The 18020-nt window shown below is 44.8% G+C and overlaps 2 protein-coding genes across 6 annotated transcripts in view; one reads left to right on the plus strand and one right to left on the minus strand.

Moving 5' to 3' along the window:
- dtnbb (dystrobrevin, beta b) overlaps window positions 1-18002 on the minus strand; it is a 33425-nt gene extending 15423 nt beyond the window's left edge. For 2 of the 5 annotated variants that reach the window (XM_020098221.2, XM_020098220.2), the window contains exons 1-11: window positions 17868-18002; window positions 16872-17179; window positions 14697-14742; window positions 12692-12759; window positions 12333-12413; window positions 12025-12238; window positions 7661-7746; window positions 7196-7350; window positions 6977-7082; window positions 6339-6505; window positions 4911-5035 (exon numbers count right to left, since the gene is read on the minus strand). In XM_020098221.2, coding sequence (XP_019953780.1) covers window positions 4911-5035; window positions 6339-6505; window positions 6977-7082; window positions 7196-7350; window positions 7661-7746; window positions 12025-12238; window positions 12333-12413; window positions 12692-12758 — 1001 coding nt within the window. In that variant the 5' untranslated portion in view covers window position 12759; window positions 14697-14742; window positions 16872-17179; window positions 17868-18002. The remainder of the gene's footprint in view (window positions 1-4910; window positions 5036-6338; window positions 6506-6976; window positions 7083-7195; window positions 7351-7660; window positions 7747-12024; window positions 12239-12332; window positions 12414-12691; window positions 12760-14696; window positions 14743-16871; window positions 17180-17867) is intronic. The other 3 variants (XM_069535762.1, XM_020098219.2, XM_069535763.1) reach the window with 3 other exon arrangements.
- LOC138412243 (putative per-hexamer repeat protein 5) lies at window positions 8127-10313 on the plus strand. Its single transcript, XM_069535694.1, has 3 exons — window positions 8127-8224; window positions 8528-8712; window positions 8752-10313. Exons 1-3 carry the CDS (start codon window positions 8127-8129, stop codon window positions 9744-9746), a joined length of 1278 nt encoding a protein of 425 aa, XP_069391795.1. The 3' UTR covers window positions 9747-10313.
- Window positions 18003-18020: the final 18 nt, after the last annotated feature.

Raw genomic sequence — 18020 nt, forward strand, 5'->3', positions numbered from 1 at the left:
ACAGGAAAAAGGAAAAACTGCCACTGCTCAAACCTGCACATGTTTCCCTGCGTTCTCCCTCGGAAGCAGAGAAAGACTCCAAGTAAAACCCCAGAATCGTTGCCTCTCACTTATCGTGTTACAGTTTTTTCCGCTCTGAAGGTGAACTCCAGACAGACAACGAGACACTTACCTCTGTGGGGAGAGAGAGCACCTGCCTGCAGGCTGGCAAAATACATCCAACTCCCGCTGCAGCTGCTGTTGCCAGATGCCTAACCTGCCCTCAACTGAGCAGGCGAGCATCTCAATGTACTACACTGCTGCTGTCTCCAAGGAAACTCGGCGGTCACATGACTTTATGACGACGTAGATTTTCTCTATCTCTCTCTCTCTCTACCTCACACACTCTCTCCCTCCCTTTCCCTCTCTCTCCTCTCTGCTCTGACTCCGTCTCTTCACCTCTCTCCAACACACTTGCACTGGAAATAAGGGAAATGCCATTTGTTCAACTTGAAAACCTCTAAAAAAAAAAAAAAGCAGCTCAGGAAAATGTGCAATAAACTGGCCTCTATAGTTAACGCATCTTACCTCTTCCCCCTCTTACCTTCAGCGAGTCACATAAGTCAAAGCTCCTCACAGCTAACCTTCTATAAATAATCACTCTGGAGTACGCAGTGGGGTGCAGTGAAAAAAAAAGAAGCTTCTTCTTACGTAAAAGCTTCTGAGTAGCCAAATTTCATTTCCCTCTAATATTTGGATTAATTCTAACAGGAGTCCTGACTCATTCACATCAGGATCTGCAGCGCTGTGGTTCGCTGACTGGAGATATGTTGATTAAGGACTCACTGTCCGCCACACACGCACACACACACACACACACACACACACACACACACAGCTGCTGCCTGGAGGTCAAATGGGAGCGGACTGACAGAACATTTTGGAACTAAGACATCAAAGTCTGCAATGCGCTAATCCTCCTTCTACCTGTGCGTAGAGAATGTCAATGTACCACCCTGTCCGTGCACTTGGCAGAGGATCAGGGGAGATGAAGTCTGGTGGATGCACACACACACACACACACACACACACACAGATTTGACTTCTGCACGATGCACGGCTAAAAACAATACGCAAACATGAAGCATCCCCTCCTGCTGGCAGCTGTGCACAAATTTTCCAGCGAGGCTGCCGGTGCCTTGGCCGTAAAAAAAAAACCAATGGATCGCACTCAAAGAAAAGTGAATTACATGCCTGCTCTCTCCCATTCTAACGACCCTGATGGAATTTGCATTGACCCGGAGAGTAGAAAAGATGTAAAACAGAGGAAGGCATTTTGAAATATTAAGGGATTTCTGGGGATTATGGAGAGAGTGGAAAATTGGTTGCTATGGCACTGAGAGGCTGACGCTAAAGTGTGCTTTCCCCATTAATGCAAAGTGAGGTAAGAGGCCTATTTTCCACTTTCAAACTATTTCCTCACTGAAAGTCTTCCGGCAGAGGAAGTGCGAGGCAGGGCTAAGTCTGAAGGTAAGAAAGCTGTATCAAAGATTTAAAGTTCCTGAGACAGACAGTGCATCCCAAACCTATAACTCCTCAGCAAAACAAAGATCCCCAAGAATCTTGCTGACAGTTTGAGTGGAGGGGTGGTGGAAACAATTCACAGCTGAGTTTGCTGTTAGACTTTGCTTTCAAATGCCAGTAAATATTTCACAACAGTTTCAGAATAGCTGCACTTTGTCTGAAGACGCCGATGATGACGCGAGGGGCCGGACAACCGGGAGGCTCATGTCCGTTCAGGAGTTTTGATCAAACTTGACGCTCCAACCTGATTCTGCCATTATTACTCACTCACAGGCGCTACGTCAGCACACACACACACACACACACACACACACACACACACACACACACACACACACACACACACACACACACACACACACACACACACACACACACACACACACACACACACACACACACACACACACACACACACACACACACACACACACACACACACACACACACACACACACAGATGGATGTCTCCTGGTACACAAAATGAAATAACACCTTTTCCCAAACAACATTTATCAGGATTGGCAACTAGCTGCATTGGTTCTACAATACCAACAATGCTTTTCTCTCTGTAAGGCATCATCAATATAACGCCGTCAGTGAAGAGTAAAACTGGAGGTTTGGCAGTTTTCCTGTGAATAATCATCTGAGGGATCTAGTGCGATGAAGGATTTTCAGGAGCCACATGGGAATGGTTGGCCGATAATGACTGCGCTCACCTATAATTTATCTAAAATCCAAAAGTTAATAAATGGAAAATTAGTCCATTAATATTTCTACATTGTGGCTCAAATGGGCAGATTTACAGTTGGATTTAAAGCAGTTCAACCTTTTGGGAAAAATGTGCTCTCTTAATGAGCGCTGCCTCCTGGTGACTGGCTACAGTAGAGGTCATAAATCCAGCCTCCTCCATGTAGGTGAATGGGACACAGTAATCAAATTTTTTTTTTCTGTTAATTTAAAGACCTCTTACCACTCTGGTGTATATTTTTCCCTTATCTTTGGTTTAGATGAATTTTTTTGATAAACATGGTGAAATATCATGATTGACAGCTACTAACTTCTGATTGGTCGAGCGCATGTAATGACGGGACCTTCACTACCGCAGCTCCATCCCCAGAGCGACACTGCACAGGCTCTGGTGTTCGTGTCCAGGGTACTTTGGCTTTGTTTTTGGATTATGGGAGGAAGTTGAGACTGGTTGTCCTTCTTAATAAAAATATTCAGTCTATCTAGTGCTAAGCTAAGCTAACCAGCTGTTAGCGTATTGATCCTTTAATCATTTAAGTGTTACAGCCTCACATCTCATATTTTATATTCTGAACTATTAATAAAATCAAATCTGTACATAATCCCCTCTGTGGGCGTATTCTGCTGCAGATATAAATATTCCCTGAAAAATATTTGCATGTCTTTTTGTAAATTTGAAGACATATACAGCTAAATATGGAACAGCGACTGGCAGTGGGTGATGAATACAAGCTTTGAAAGGTTTTCAGGTTAAAAACATCTTCTCACTGCACACTTGACGAGAGGCGCTATTTAATCAGTGCACACAAATAAAAAACCGGAACGCACCTGAAAACACAAATAGCCCTTTTTTCCCCCCCATCATGAAAGACGGAGACTTTTACCCTCCCTGCCTCAGACAAAACAATAGAGAGAGACAGACACAGTCTCAGGGGTCAACAGTCACATCCAATATCCTAAAGTCAGTGAACACACACACACATGCCAAAACACACACAGTGCCACCAACCCTGAAATGCCATTTGTGAGAGCATGAGAATGCACTTTGCCAACACAAAGAAGAAATCCTATGAGAAATCTTCAATTTCAGAGGTGACAGAGCTCCATATTGTTAAATAACCCAGCTTCTATTGTGTTTTTTGATGATAAATCTTAATTTGATTTAAATTAAAATGGAAATACTTAAAGTAAAGTAAGTAAAGTCCCTCAAATTCTGTATGTACTTGAGTACATATACTTTCCATCACTGTAAATAACATGTAGTTCATTAAACATGAAAAACTAGGATGCTTCACTTCAAGAAAAAAAAACCCTCAGAGGAAAAGATTTACGATAAAAGTTCTTTGTGCGACAAATTCCAATATAACCAAGAGCCTCTAATGGACATGAGTCAATATTCTCAGAAAAAAAGACAAACCACACCACAGATTGCTGTTTCCTGAGGACACTGGAGAGACATGACCCAAAAGAGTTTGAAATCTTATTCGAAGCAATATTAATCTATTTGTGTGATGTAATTTCATGCTAGACAGGCTATACTGTGCGGGCTAATGCTAATCCAATCAGCTTCTCTCTCGGTTGGAAGAAATATCCGGGTCAACGACTGATTCTCCACATTGTGATGCATCATAAAATTGTGCAAATGAAATGAAAACGTCATCTTAAATGCATAAGTTTGGAGACAATGCCCGAAAAGAAAGAATCCTCCCTCCAGTGGGCAGAGCCTGGAAGTGAGATGTGATTCAGAGATGATCGTTATCTATCACGCAGTAAAACAGGAAATCAGGATGATGTGTTTACACTGTGTCTGTTTTTCTTGGCATTTGCTGAGCTACTTTCTCCCTGTGATGTGGCTCACTATCCGTTACTCACTGACACTTGCCAGCAGCAAACGCACATACAGGCAGCTCAGATTGATGCTCGTGACTGGAATATGAAGCAGGATTTGGTTGTGAAATGTGCTGTGAGAAATGCGGAAAGCTCCGGTAAGAAAAGTTGAGAGATTTCCTGTTTGGTCACAAACAACATAAATCATACATCACTTTTTAAAATCTGAAACATTAGATCAAGGCCAAAAGTGTTCAACGATGAGGGAAATATGAAGTGACCATAGGGACGTGGATGACTGCGGATGTCTCTCTGCGGTGGAATTGATTATGGTAATTGTACTATTTTTCAACTGAAATGTAAATGAATGTGCGGGATTTAAGACAGCAGCAGAATATAATGCATCTCCTATAATGACTTTGAGGAGCTTCAAAGCCCGGAGTGTGAGATTTACACCCTCGTCTCCGTTTCATTGCCAACAGACTGATGAGTATGGCTGTGCCGTTAGCGGCAGCAGCAGCGGGACCTGTGTAGTATATCAGCATCTCCACGTTTGCAAATAATCAGGGGCTTGACACCTCCGCAAGATGGCGATCTATCAGTCATGTCGGGACAGCGAAATGGAAAAGATGGAGGCAGTTACATGACAAGAACAGACTGTAGATCATGAGCACACTGGGCCTCGCTGTGCTGTTAATCAACACACCGGTTGGGTAGCCCTCATTAATGACACACACAGTGGCAACAAACGCCTTGGGAATGGCACTTACACAGTATGGGCGAGTTCCTGCGGTCTCTCGGCCTGCTCGGGGAACACAGGATGTGGCGGCTCTCCGATGGGGACGCAGCCGAGAGATTTACTGATTGCGTGGCTCAGCTTTTTGGCTGGAGACTTCTGTGAGGAGGGCAGGAAAAACAAAGCGTTGTCACCCTGTGTGATGTTTCTGGTGCCGTCACAGTGTGGGTGCAGCACAGACGGATTTAAGCTGCTTCGGGAAGACATTTACATAACTAGGTCAACAGGCTGTTTACTGTGTCAGAAGTGGGGATCAGCAGCAGCAGCTCCTGCATTCGGCTGTAGATTCAGGAAGAGCTTGTATCTGCTACGTCAAAGACCAAAAATCCAAACTGTCCTAATATCAGGAAAAGTAAGAAGCCTGATGCAAAACAGTTTTAATGCTGTGACTGATGTGTGGATTTTTTTAAGCCACAAAGCCATGGAAAATAACTCAAACTACTAAATAAGTTTTAAAGGTCCAGTGTGTACGATTTAGGTGAAAGGGATCTATTGGCAGGAATTGAATATAAAATAATCCTAGTGATGTCTTCACTAATGCGTAATCATCTAAATTGTATGAATTGTTTTTTTTTCCCTAGAATGGGCCTTTTATATTTACATTGGGAGCAGGTCTTCATTACGAACCCCGCCATGTTTTTTAAAGTTGTCCGAACAGGAGAAACTAATCTTTCTTTCAAACTACCTGATGATCCATCGCAAACTGTTTCCACTATTTATTGCTTTTCATTTAATATTTATCCTTCCTTGCATTTTGTGAGAGTTTCAATGTAAAGCATATTGAATTTAATAGATGTAAAATGAATAAATAAATACATTTTACACTCGTCATTATACAAATAAACGGGTTAGCACATAGGAAATGACATGCGATATGAGCTGTCACAGAAAGGGACGTGGCCAATGATTCAGAACAGAACAGAAACTAATGCCAAAACATTGCGGATGGTTTTGTGAGGTGTAAAACAAAGTGACATGGTGATGTCACAGATGTGTCGCAGACAAACGATATACAGGAAAAGTAGGAAAACACCCAGAACAGATCGAACATCACCTTTGTGATAAATGTCATCATTTGATTTATATGTATCTCAGACAATGTGTTTGTTTTCTGTACAAATAAACCAAGGGGGGTGGAAATTGGATTTGAAATCCAGCATCTATTTCTTCCTTTATTTCCATTTATACTATAATGACTGAGGTTTGAGGGAATGTGGCAACATGGTGATTTAAATCAATACAATTTAATTTGCCAAAATAAGTAAAAACCCATTAAATCCCTGTTGGTTTGCAGGACATGTAGCAGGACGGATGAATGCTCCAGGAGAGATATTGATTTCTGAATTGTAATAAAAGGGAACGACGCAATGTAGAATTGAGAGTGATCAGGGTTTTGTCTTACCCAAGACGAGTGCTCCTTCATCTGGTGCTGGTTGCTATGGGGACCATTGGCATGGCCACGCCAGAAGCAGCTCTGACAAAGCTGGTAGCCATGGCACTGTTGGCACCGATACCGAAAACCCATCATGCTCTCGCTCCGGCAATATGAACATTCTACCGGATGGAAGACTGAGCAGTGAAGAAGAGGATTTTCAGTCACAGACATCTTTACTCACAGTGATACTGACTAAAACCTCTGCATGCAGTCAGATTTAAAGCAGTGGTGGAAAGCAAATTCAAACTTTAAAGTACTTTATGTGAGTGTATCCATTTTATATCATCTAATGCTGGTACTCAGAGGGAATGTTGGCTTTATACACAAATACATTTATTTGACAGATATAATTAATGTTACAGATAAAGATGGAATCTCACATACTAGGTTCCCTAACTTGTGCATCCTTACAAAAAAACATTAATTGTCAATGAGCTTTTCCTCCTTCTTAAAGTTTCACATCCACACCGTTTAATTTAAATAACTATTTGAGGTTGAAATAGGTAAATGCCTACAAATTCCACCATTGATGTACAGTGTAGATATACGTAATTGTAGTAGTAAGATTTACCTCTAAATCAGCCCACATCTATTCCACATCTTACCATTTTCAACATTAGCAAGTCGGTGCATGAGTGGTAGCCACACGAGACACTGAGGAGGAGGATCTGCCATCAACACATCCAGAAACGTGTTCAGCATGATCTTCTTCTGGATACAAACACAAACATGTGTGTGTCCAATGAGAGTTATTAAAAGTTTAAAAAGTAGATAGAGAAAAAGAAGAAAAAGGAGAAGAGCGTCGGGTTGTTCTGATATCCCACCTGCTGGGGGAAGCACGTCCGCACCGAATGCTCCGTGTAGCCGAATGAGGGGCCCTCGAACACGGCTGTGGGTAGTTTCAGCACCTCCCGAAGAAACTGATCGAACTTGGCAAACACCATGATGCCACTCGAGTCAGAGATCTGTGAGAAAATATCTGAGAGACAGAACGTGTCAGATGTTGTTCGCAGCAAAAATGTGGTGTAAACACGCTGCTGATATTTATATGATGCATGATCCATAATGAATATACTCATCAGCTAATACATGCACAGCAAATTAATTCTGCTGGTGTGTTTCCACAGTGCCCCCGTGTGTTTAATTTGAACAACTACAGGAGACGTAAACTGTCCCAGGACTGTTAAAAACACTACATGTACAAGAAATAACCGTTATTTGTATTAAATGAAGGAAATTTATCAAATCTACTGACACTTTATATGAAAAACAGTCAAATATGAACTTACAACGTAGTTTGTCCACAATTTTCCCTCCACACATTGTCGCCAGCATTGCTTTCATTGAGAAAACTGTCAACTTCCCATGGCTTTCACTGCGAGGAGAGAGAAAAGTAATATAAGTGAGATTACTGGATTACAGGAAGAAGCAACATCAGGACCTTAGTCTCTGAAATGTATTCTTTAAATAAAGAAGCGATAAAATGCAGCCTGGTTCAGGGATTTTGCTGCTTCAGTCATATTTTGTCTGTAACAACTCCACAGCTATAGGTCACTGTTTGCTTAATAAAAGATTATCTACAGTTTTACACATTTATGACCATTCATATCCAAAATGAGGTTGCAGGGGAAAAAGCATGATGTGTTTTGTCCTCTTTCATTTTGTGTGAAACCATTAAAACTGAGAATAAGGTAACCCAATGAAAAAAATGCACCACATTAGATATAACATACAGCAAGGCCTCTGAGAAAGAATATGAATGTGGCGTTGGACCACGCCACGGGGTTCCCCTCACGACAGCCAGAGACAGACCAGTCCAACCATTGCGTGGTTACCAACATCTTTTTATTAAGGTCCAACTGAAAATACCAAACATGTAACTTAAATGGGTCCAGCACTATCTGCTGGACCTCTGGCTTCCTCCGTCTCTCAAGTGTCCTTCTCCCGAGTCTAGTGCGTTCTCCCAGTGTTCTCAGAGCCTTCTCGGAGTTCTCCGTGTTCTCAGAGCCTTCTAGTGTTCTGAGTCTAGTGCGTTCCTTTTTTTGTTCTCCCAGAGTTCTTCTGGAGGCAGCTCTGCTGCCTCCTTTTAACGTCTGAGGATCAATCAGCTAACAGCTCTCACCTGTGCTGATTGATCCTCAGTGGTGCAGGTGAAGGTTCTCGCCACCCCTTCACCTCCACATACCCCCACCGTCAAACTCAGGCCCGGGAGCTATCCGGCCTGAACTACTCCCCCCCCTCCCATCCGGCCAGGGGAGGAGCCCCGCCCACCGACTGAGGCGCTCCGGGGGTCGAGCAGGTGGGCGTCGCGGGACGCGGCCTCTCTCAGGCGGCCTGGAAGGTGGGCGCCGCCGCACGGGCACCTTGGACCCCGGAGCAGGTGGGCGCCGCCGCACGGGCACCTTGGACCCCGGAGCAGGTGGGCGCCGCCGCACGGGCACCTTGGACCCCTCAGCAGGTGGGCGCCGCCGCACGGGCACCTTGGACCCCGGAACAGGTGGGCGCCGCCGCACGGGCACCTTGGACCCCGGAACAGGTGGGCGCCGCCGCACGGGCACCTTGGACCCCGGAACAGGTGGGCGCCGCCGCACGGGCACCTTGGCCCCCGGAGCAGGTGGGCGCCGCCGCACGGGCACCTTGGACCCCGGAACAGGAGTGCGCCGCCCTCCGGGAGACCCCGCCGACCTCGGCACCGGGACCGGAGGCGTCAGCTTCTCCGCTGACCGGGGCGCAGGAAGAGGAGCAGGACCCGGAGGTGTCGGCTTCCCCGCCGACCTCGGCACCGGGACCGGAGGCGTCAGCTTCTCCGCTGACCGGGGCGCAGGAAGAGGAGCAGGACCCGGAGGTGTCGGCTTCCCCGCCGACCTCGGCACCGGGACCGGAGGCGTCAGCTTCCCCGCTGACCCGAGAGCAGGAACCGGAGGCGTCCGCTTCCCCGCTGAACCTGGAGCAAGAAGAGGAGTCGGCCCGGGAGGTGTCGGCTTCACCGCCGACCTAGGCACCGGGACCGGAGGCGTCAGCTTCTCCGCTGACACGGGAGCAGGAAGAGGAGTCGGCCCGGGAGGTGTCGGCTTCACCGCCGACCGAGGCACCGGAACCGGAGGTCTCGGCTTCCCCGCCGACCTCAGCGCTGGAACCGGAGGCGTCAGCTTCCCCGCTGACCCTGGAGCCGGACCCATCGGCTTCACCGCCGATCGGGGACCAGCGCTCCCCGCCCCCTCCAGCTCGGCGCCACAGGTGAGACGCCCAAGCCTCATCCTCTTCGTCTGCCTCAGGATCTCCTCCGTCTGCCTCAGGTTCTCCTGCGTCTGCCTCAGGATCTCCTCCGTCTCCTTCCCCAACGATTGTACCCAGTCCGTGTCTCTGGCTGTGTGAGGTCCCTGTTCAGGTGCCAGTGTGGCGTTGGACCACGCCACGGGGTTCCCCTCACGACAGCCAGAGACAGACCAGTCCAACCATTGCGTGGTTACCAACATCTTTTTATTAAGGTCCAACTGAAAATACCAAACATGTAACTTAAATGGGTCCAGCACTATCTGCTGGACCTCTGGCTTCCTCCGTCTCTCAAGTGTCCTTCTCCCGAGTCTAGTGCGTTCTCCCAGTGTTCTCAGAGCCTTCTCGGAGTTCTCCGTGTTCTCAGAGCCTTCTAGTGTTCTGAGTCTAGTGCGTTCCTTTTTTTGTTCTCCCAGAGTTCTTCTGGAGGCAGCTCTGCTGCCTCCTTTTAACGTCTGAGGATCAATCAGCTAACAGCTCTCACCTGTGCTGATTGATCCTCAGTGGTGCAGGTGAAGGTTCTCGCCACCCCTTCACCTCCACAATGAACTAAACCCATCAGTGTACTGTTGGTCCAAAAGGATCAAAACTCGCAATCTAAGCCTTAAATCACAGCTTAACATGATGATTATGAGTCTGCCTCAGGACACCTTAATATCTCTTTAACTTGCCGAGAGAGGGCAGCTCTTTCACTTCGGATTCGTTTAGCTCTGACTTCCGAGCAGAGGTAACAGAGATGCATGAAAGCTCTTCTGCCTAATTCAATTTGGACCTCGGGGACAGATAGGGAAACCACTTCCTGTGATCGCAGACAGTCGTTTCCACCAAGTTTCCCAGAGATACGGCAGCATGTATAATAACGGGGGGGGGGGGGGCAGAGTGGCCTTACAGATAACAGTAAACCAATTGAATGGGAAAGGGGCGAGCTGCCAATCAATTTGAGAACATGAGGACATATAATGAACGAGAGCTTTACGGTCAATGATAAACCTCCGTGCTCCAGGATGCACTGCGTCCGGGGCCTTGAGCACGGAGCAAACATTAAGAGGAGGGATATACTGTAAACCATCAGCGGGGATACTTCAGCTGATCGAGCATTTTTTTTAAATGCAGCACACTTTTCTATCTGTATTGTGATGGAAGAACTGGATCTGTATTTCTTCTTTAATCACTCATCAGCTTATTGCCAAGATATCTGAGGCCTGAATCCTGATTTGATGGTTTGTTTGTACAATGATGTCTGGGTAGAAGCTATCATGGGAAGTAAATGTGCCTTTTTGCAAACTTGTTAGTAATATTGAGGAACTATAATAAAAAACAAACACATCAACAGTGTTTTTTATGTTGATCAATCTCTGGCAGTGTGGGGGATTCTTGTAAAGAGCATTCAGACCTTTGTTTTAGGAAAGTAAATACTAATGCTGTTTTATGGATGTTTCTTAATAAGAAATAAAATAATTTAATTTGATTCTAAGGTAAAAGCTTCTAATTTTACAGCTGAAAACAAATGTTTGGTTTGTAAAATAGCAGAGTAAAACGTTTTAATTAATAAACAGAAATACATTTCCCGAAATACTACTCAGTTTAAATATGACAGTATAGTGCTCAATACATAATGCATGAAAACAAAGAATTCTTTACAATGTGCCACAAGGTTTTACTTTGCTCGGATTGGTAATGAAAATGATTCAGCCGTGACTGTGAAAGGAATATTTTTTCAACAGAGCATTGTGATCATTACTATTATTATTGTAATTCTATGTTATTTTATGTATTTGAAGTTCAGCAGACGACCTGCAGGTTATGGGAGCTGTTCTGAAGCTGATTGTCAAGAGCATGTGCTCAAATAACATCAGTTTGTTTGCACAGTTGTTAAAGGTGAGAACAGTGGCCCCTGCGGATAAAAGTGGAGAACTGACCTGAACTGCATGTTATTATTACTATTACTAAACTTGTTATTAGTCTGTTCCAACTTAACCCTTTGCTCTTTCACACTTAGGTTGGATACTATCCTATCTATATGAAGCAAAGCGTCACAATTCTCTCTCTCTCCCCATGTTTATGGTAAATCCAATCAGATCTTCTCACAATCTCAATCAGTCAATCACGATGTTGGAGTCAAACCTGAAATCTCTTCTCCGTTCTGTCGCAGTGATTTCAGTGATCTGCTGTGACATTTCTCCTCCCCCCCAATCACCTCCACTCTCCACATCCAGACCCCTGGTAAAGCCCAGATGAGTCTGCTCATTCTCTCCCTCTCCCACCAACCAGGGTCTAGACTCTGGGGGGGTCTTGATGACATCACGAGGGGGCCAAATAGACTCATTTCCAGCACTTTAATTTCTTATTGTTTCAATTGCGCTGACCACCCGCCTCCTACCTGTCATAGGTGGCCACCATGAAGTTGAGCAGCAACCCGATGGACTGCTCCACGTTGATCTGGTGGGTGGTGGGCAACCGCTTGTTGAGCTGGTAGTAGATGGAAGACAGGATAGTCTCCAGCCGCGACACATTGATCTCAGCATTGTGGTCCAATGTGTTGAGGCCGTTGTCGCGAAAGGCTTCGATCATGTTCCAGACATCCACCAGATGAACTGTGGGGGAGGGCAAACCGACACGCTGCCATCAGTCACGTCTGTATCACACTACATGTGTCCTGACAGATGAGAAGAATCTACATGCTCTTACGGTTGCATCTCTTCTGCACAAACCGGAGTTTGCAGGCGGTCCTGTAAGTCGACAGTCTGATAACATCGAAGTTCTGAGCTCCTGGAAAACAAATTAAAATTAAAATCACACACTTTCACAGATGAATGCAGGTTCTGGTCCAATTCAATGAAATAAAACCAAACACCATACAAATGCAGTCAGGCTCACTGGAGGTACACTCAAAAACTATCGCTCCCTTTGTGTGGGAGGAATTCAAATATACGTGCGAGGGACCACGCATCACCTCCTGTGCAACTCCGAGCCCGTCAAAGACTTACATGATGCCAATGCTGGCTATGAATAGTGAAAAGAGATTTCTCTCAGTCGACTCCACTCACTCATTTCCATGAAGAGCTGCCTCTTCTCCACCATGGCCTTGCCTCGTTTACTGCCCTCCTCGATCATTCTGTGGCACATCAAACAGCAGAGCATGCAGCGCTCACACTTCAGACAGCAGCATGGTAATAATACGCAAACCTTTTATTGTGCAAAATCACTCAGTACCGTGCGAGCGAGCAGGATTCACACAAACGTCATTTATGCAAAATGAGGAACATGTTTCCAGGAAATGAGAAAAATGTACCTAAACTTAATAATTGAACATTTGGAGGGTTTGATCCTCATGTGGTCATTATTTCTGGGATGATTTCATTACACACAGAGTAGAAATCTCTTACGTGGTCAAAGCTAAATGATTGAAATGCACAGATGAGCTGGTGCACCAAGGATTCAGAACATTCTTTCATGTTCGTGACTCACCTTGACCATCAAGGACTGTGTTAGTCATCTCTTACCTTTGTGTAGATATAAAGATTATGTGGCTTTTTAACAAATGATAAAGCCAGGTATAGAAATTATATTAAAGAGTTTTTATGACACTTTAATTAATCATATGATGCGAACAACCATGCAGCGTGAACTGCCATTTTGTATCATTTAATCTCTATTTAAATCAGTGAAACGTGGAGGTGTGGGCAGCAGTGAAAACCAGAAGTAAGAGGTAGTGTCTTGAATATAAAGTGTCCCCTGAGGGCTCACAGGGTGCAGCTGTGGCTCAGGAGGGTTGCTGGTTCGATCCCTGGCTCCTCCGGTGTCCTTGAGCAAGACACTGACATCAATGATGTATCATAAGGTGCTATGAGTGGTCGATAAGACTATGAGCTCTATAGAAATGCAGCCCATTTACCATGTGACAAAATTCCTTCTATTCAAAGTAGTTTCATTTTAAGGAAATATTCTTAATCTCTTTAACGCTGAGTCAGATGAGAAGCGTGATAGCTCGCTCATGTCTGCACAGTAAATATGAAGCTGGCAGTTGATTGGATTTATTTAGTACAAAGACCGGAAACAGTCCGACTCTGTTCAGAATCCTTCTGTCAGCACCAAGCTGGCTAATTAAAACATGTTATCTCATTTATTCAATCCAGATAAAAGCCAAACTTGGAAAACGACATGTTTGTGGTTTTACGAGAGGTTCATGTGGCAGATCATTTCTTGGCCCTTCTTAAAATGTCAAACTAGTCAATTAAAGTGTGTTGAGATTATTAATTTAGTTTGACAATAACTACACATATATAAAAATCAAAGAGATCAAGTTCACAATGCAACTGTTCAAAACAGACATAATTCATTTGGCCCACAGTGGTTTTAATCTGTGGGTGCAGGTATCAGATGGTTTGTGGAGGAACACAGGGAACCTTCATCTCAAAGACTCTGTGACGAAGCCAAACTCCACATCAGTTGTGTCATTTTAAAAAAGGATTCACTGTTGAACACTCGATACTCGGACTCTTAGAAGACGAGTTCCCTTTGAAACCATGCAGGTCTGATTATTTCATTCATTCCCTCTGTCTACTATTTCATCATTATGGCTTTTAATGTGGAGTAGAGTCTTTAAGTTGAATACAATGTCTTAATTTGACCCTGTCCCTTAATTTCATTGAAGATATTTTATAGTAGCTGGTGAGTGGTCTGTATTTATATAGTACTTTTATAGTCTTGATGACCACTCAGACCCTTTCACACACAGCCAATCATCTATTTTCAGCACTTTATCCATCACACATCATTCACACACTGCCCACACAGACTTCAGGGGCAGTTCTGGGGTCAATATCCTGCCCAAGGACATTTCAGCACAGGGATTTTCGGGGGGCTGGGATCAAACTGCCGACCTTCTGGTTAGTGGATAACCTGTTCTACCCTTCTAGTAATATCAGCACATTGGTGGTTCACACTTAAGGTATATTCTTTGTTCTCAGTAAAACATAACAAATAAAGTACCTGTAGGTTATAACCTCAACAGTGTATGTGATATTTTACGGATATTTTAAAAGTGTTTACCTGTCGCTTGCTGAATGTCAAACGTCAAAAGCCCTAAATGTCGACCCTGTGAAGAAAAAGAAGAGTTAGTGAGGGGGTCTCACTTAATATAAGCATTTCCATGAAGAATAAGCTATTCCTCCCTGATGACACATTGCTGACTATTAAATAAGTAATTAACACCTCCTCCCCTCTTTTTCTTTCTCCCTCCTTCAAGGACTTCATTAACTACTAATTTGTGCTTTTGTTCCCCCCCATCTCACTCCTCCTGTGGAGATGTCGGTGAGCTATGGCAGGGGAACACTCCAGTGCCTATAGTCTGTGCAAATGATAATTCTCCATGACATCCCGTGTAGCAGTGACTGCATCCTGTGGGCTAATGACACCGACTGAGCTGCGAAGAAACCGCTTAATGATAATGGACGCAGAGCACATTACGGCTGGCTGGTGACTGATGAGCGCCTCGGACCAAGCTCCAAAAATATGTCTGGATCACAGCGAGCTGACCAACGGAGAACTCAAGGTTCTTCCACCCTAAGTCAGCAAGAGGAAGGCTTCTCTATTTCCTTTTCTTCTGCATCACGCCTCGGTTTACACACACCCTTCTTCTCAAACTGACCTCTGGTGTTATGACAGAGCCTCATTCCAGTCACCAACTTGCAACTCTGTGTTGAGGGGCTGTTATTCCTGGTGACAGGCACCAGTGAGGGTCTTTAGAAAAGGCCTCCTTCACTGAAATTGGAATTTGTGTGATCAGGGCTGCAACAAATTATTATTCTATCCGTTAAGAAATCCAGTGGATGGTTGGATGCAATAGTAGAAAACAAAGAAAAGCTAAACATCTTTACTTTTAAGAGGCTGGAAGACACATTTGTCAGACACACGTTTGTTGTTTGGCACATTTGCTTAAAAAATGTCTGAAACCATGAATTGATAGTCAAATTTCGGAGGAATTTTCTGCCGAGCGACTTATCTGTTAACCAACTCGGACGAAATTCCCAACCACCAGATACAGCTGCATTTTAAGGTCAGAGTAAAACCACTTTGCACCAAATCAAAACAGCTATTTTTGGGCTTTGTAACTGTATTGACGCTCTTTGTAGCTCAGTGGGCAATTCATGACTCCATCCCAGCAGGATTAAGGGTTCATGGGGCCAGGAAGGCAGTTGCAAAACATGGTCATCTTAATTACATACTGAATCCTCCGGGTCCTAAAAGTGGCAACCGCCCCCCCACCCACCATCACCAAACAATATCTGGGCATTTGTAAAGGGGCAATAAGTCGGAGAGGCACCAATACACTGTGGAGGAAAAGCGTAGAGAACATTTGCAGTGGGAGACACAACAGACACATCAGCAAAAAAATAACACAATGGTTCATTGTAAATATTCCGCCTGTGAAGTAACTGCAGAAATTCATGAGTAGGCAGGAAAACTGTGAGCGGTGCATGGCAGCAAATGACACCTCAGTAGATTAGATATAGGTTTATAATGAGACAAAGCAAAATGGCACAACTTCTTAATTATTCATAGAGAAAATGAATTCACAGAGGAGAGCACATTCACATGCACGGAGCAGGACCGTTGTGATAAAGGTTTTTTTTTGTGGTTTTTTTGCATTCGCGTATCTGCACATTAATATCAAACTGGTGCTGCTGGTGATCACCACAGGCCCGTGAAGGTGCATTTGACTGTAACCGCACCTTCAGCTTCGAGGTAATGACAACATCCTATGAGGCGAGTCAACACAAGGACTGGGCTGCTGCAGTATTTCCCTTCCGCTGACATCATTCACTTTCTCCGTTTGTACCAAGTCTCGATGCTGCAACACTTAAAATTCACTTCTGGAGCGACGGTGGCGCACAGACGCAGCCATGTTGTTGCTTTAACTGCTCATTTACCTTATTTCCCCACAAAAAGATCGAGATTGGCGTGAATATTTTATTTTTATATTTGGCTGAGGAAAAAAAACGGAAAAACTCTGCGTCTCTCCAATGATCAGCTGCTGTCGAATGAGAGGCATCGCAGGGAATTGGCCTTTACAGGAGGAATATCACGCAGGATGCGTTTAGAGCATCCTCCTCCTCCTCCTCCTCATCCTCGGCAGCAGCAGCAGCAGCAGCAGCAGCATCATCAGATGAGGAGGATAAGTGGTCCAGGGTGAATAAGGAGGATATTTCACAGCCGCTCTCTCACCTCGTTGCTGAATCCACGCGTGTGTCCGCCGACGTTACAGCTGCCCGCGGCTCGCATCGTCCATCATCGTGTCTCCGGCTCCTCTCTCCCGTCTCATCCGACTTCAGCCTCGGAAACTGCGGTTGTAGCCGCACACAGAGACGTGCGAGCGCCCCGTTCCGCTCGGCATCATGAAGCGACCCAGCGGCGGAGGACGGCACAGCTCCGAGATGCCATGCGCGCCCACCTACTACACTTTACGCATGTGCGCACGCACGCTGGGTAGAGGCGCGCGTCTACTACTGCTGCTATTACTCTGGATTGTGATCCTGAACATAGAAGAGAGGAGATGAAACAAGAAAACACAGACTGAATTTAATATAAAGGGACATTTTGGACTGTATTGTTAAAGGCAAAGACTCACCAGAGACATATTTAAAAAAAAAGATGGTCAGGGTTGATGTAGCACAGGTTAAGATAAATTAGAATAATACAAATAAATTACTTCAAGGATGAGGTTTAGGCATATTAGTCTTTACATGTGTGAACGATGAAACTAGACTGAGATAAGTACGGTAACCAGATGGACACATTAAATCAAAATACACAATGGACTAACATCATGTTTCAACTAAGATGGAGAATAAAATGATGCTCTCCCCTGGAGAGAAACCAATGAGTTCACGTATGATAGTTCCTGGATTTATGTATCAGGCAGAGAGACAAGTTAACCGTAAAGGGTCGACTACAGTGGCCCTGAAGTACAAATCACAAAACATATCACAAATGCAACAACAATTCATGAAAGACAAGGCAAAGCACAAAACAAAAAAAGAAAATGGCATGACAACACAATTCAAAAAGCCATGGCAGATTATAAAACACAACAAGATCCTCACAAACACGTTAAATCACAAAAACACAAGATAAACAATAGTTTGAAGCTGTATCCTACTTGTCTCCATTCACACTCCAGCACAGAGGGGGCGGTGTTGCTGCAGTGAGTCATAAACGTACCTCCAGAAATCCTGGCGGAGGAAGAAAGATAAACGCTAATGGCGTCTCACAGCTGGATGAGCGGTGCAGGGCTCTGAGCTGCAGCCGCAACAGGGCGCCTCTCTCCGGGTACAGTCCGTCAGTCAGTCCGCATCACACCGGTTCATCCAGACT

Source organism: Paralichthys olivaceus, chromosome 12 (genome assembly GCF_024713975.1).
Source record: "Paralichthys olivaceus isolate ysfri-2021 chromosome 12, ASM2471397v2, whole genome shotgun sequence".
Lineage (NCBI taxonomy): Eukaryota > Metazoa > Chordata > Actinopteri > Pleuronectiformes > Paralichthyidae > Paralichthys > Paralichthys olivaceus.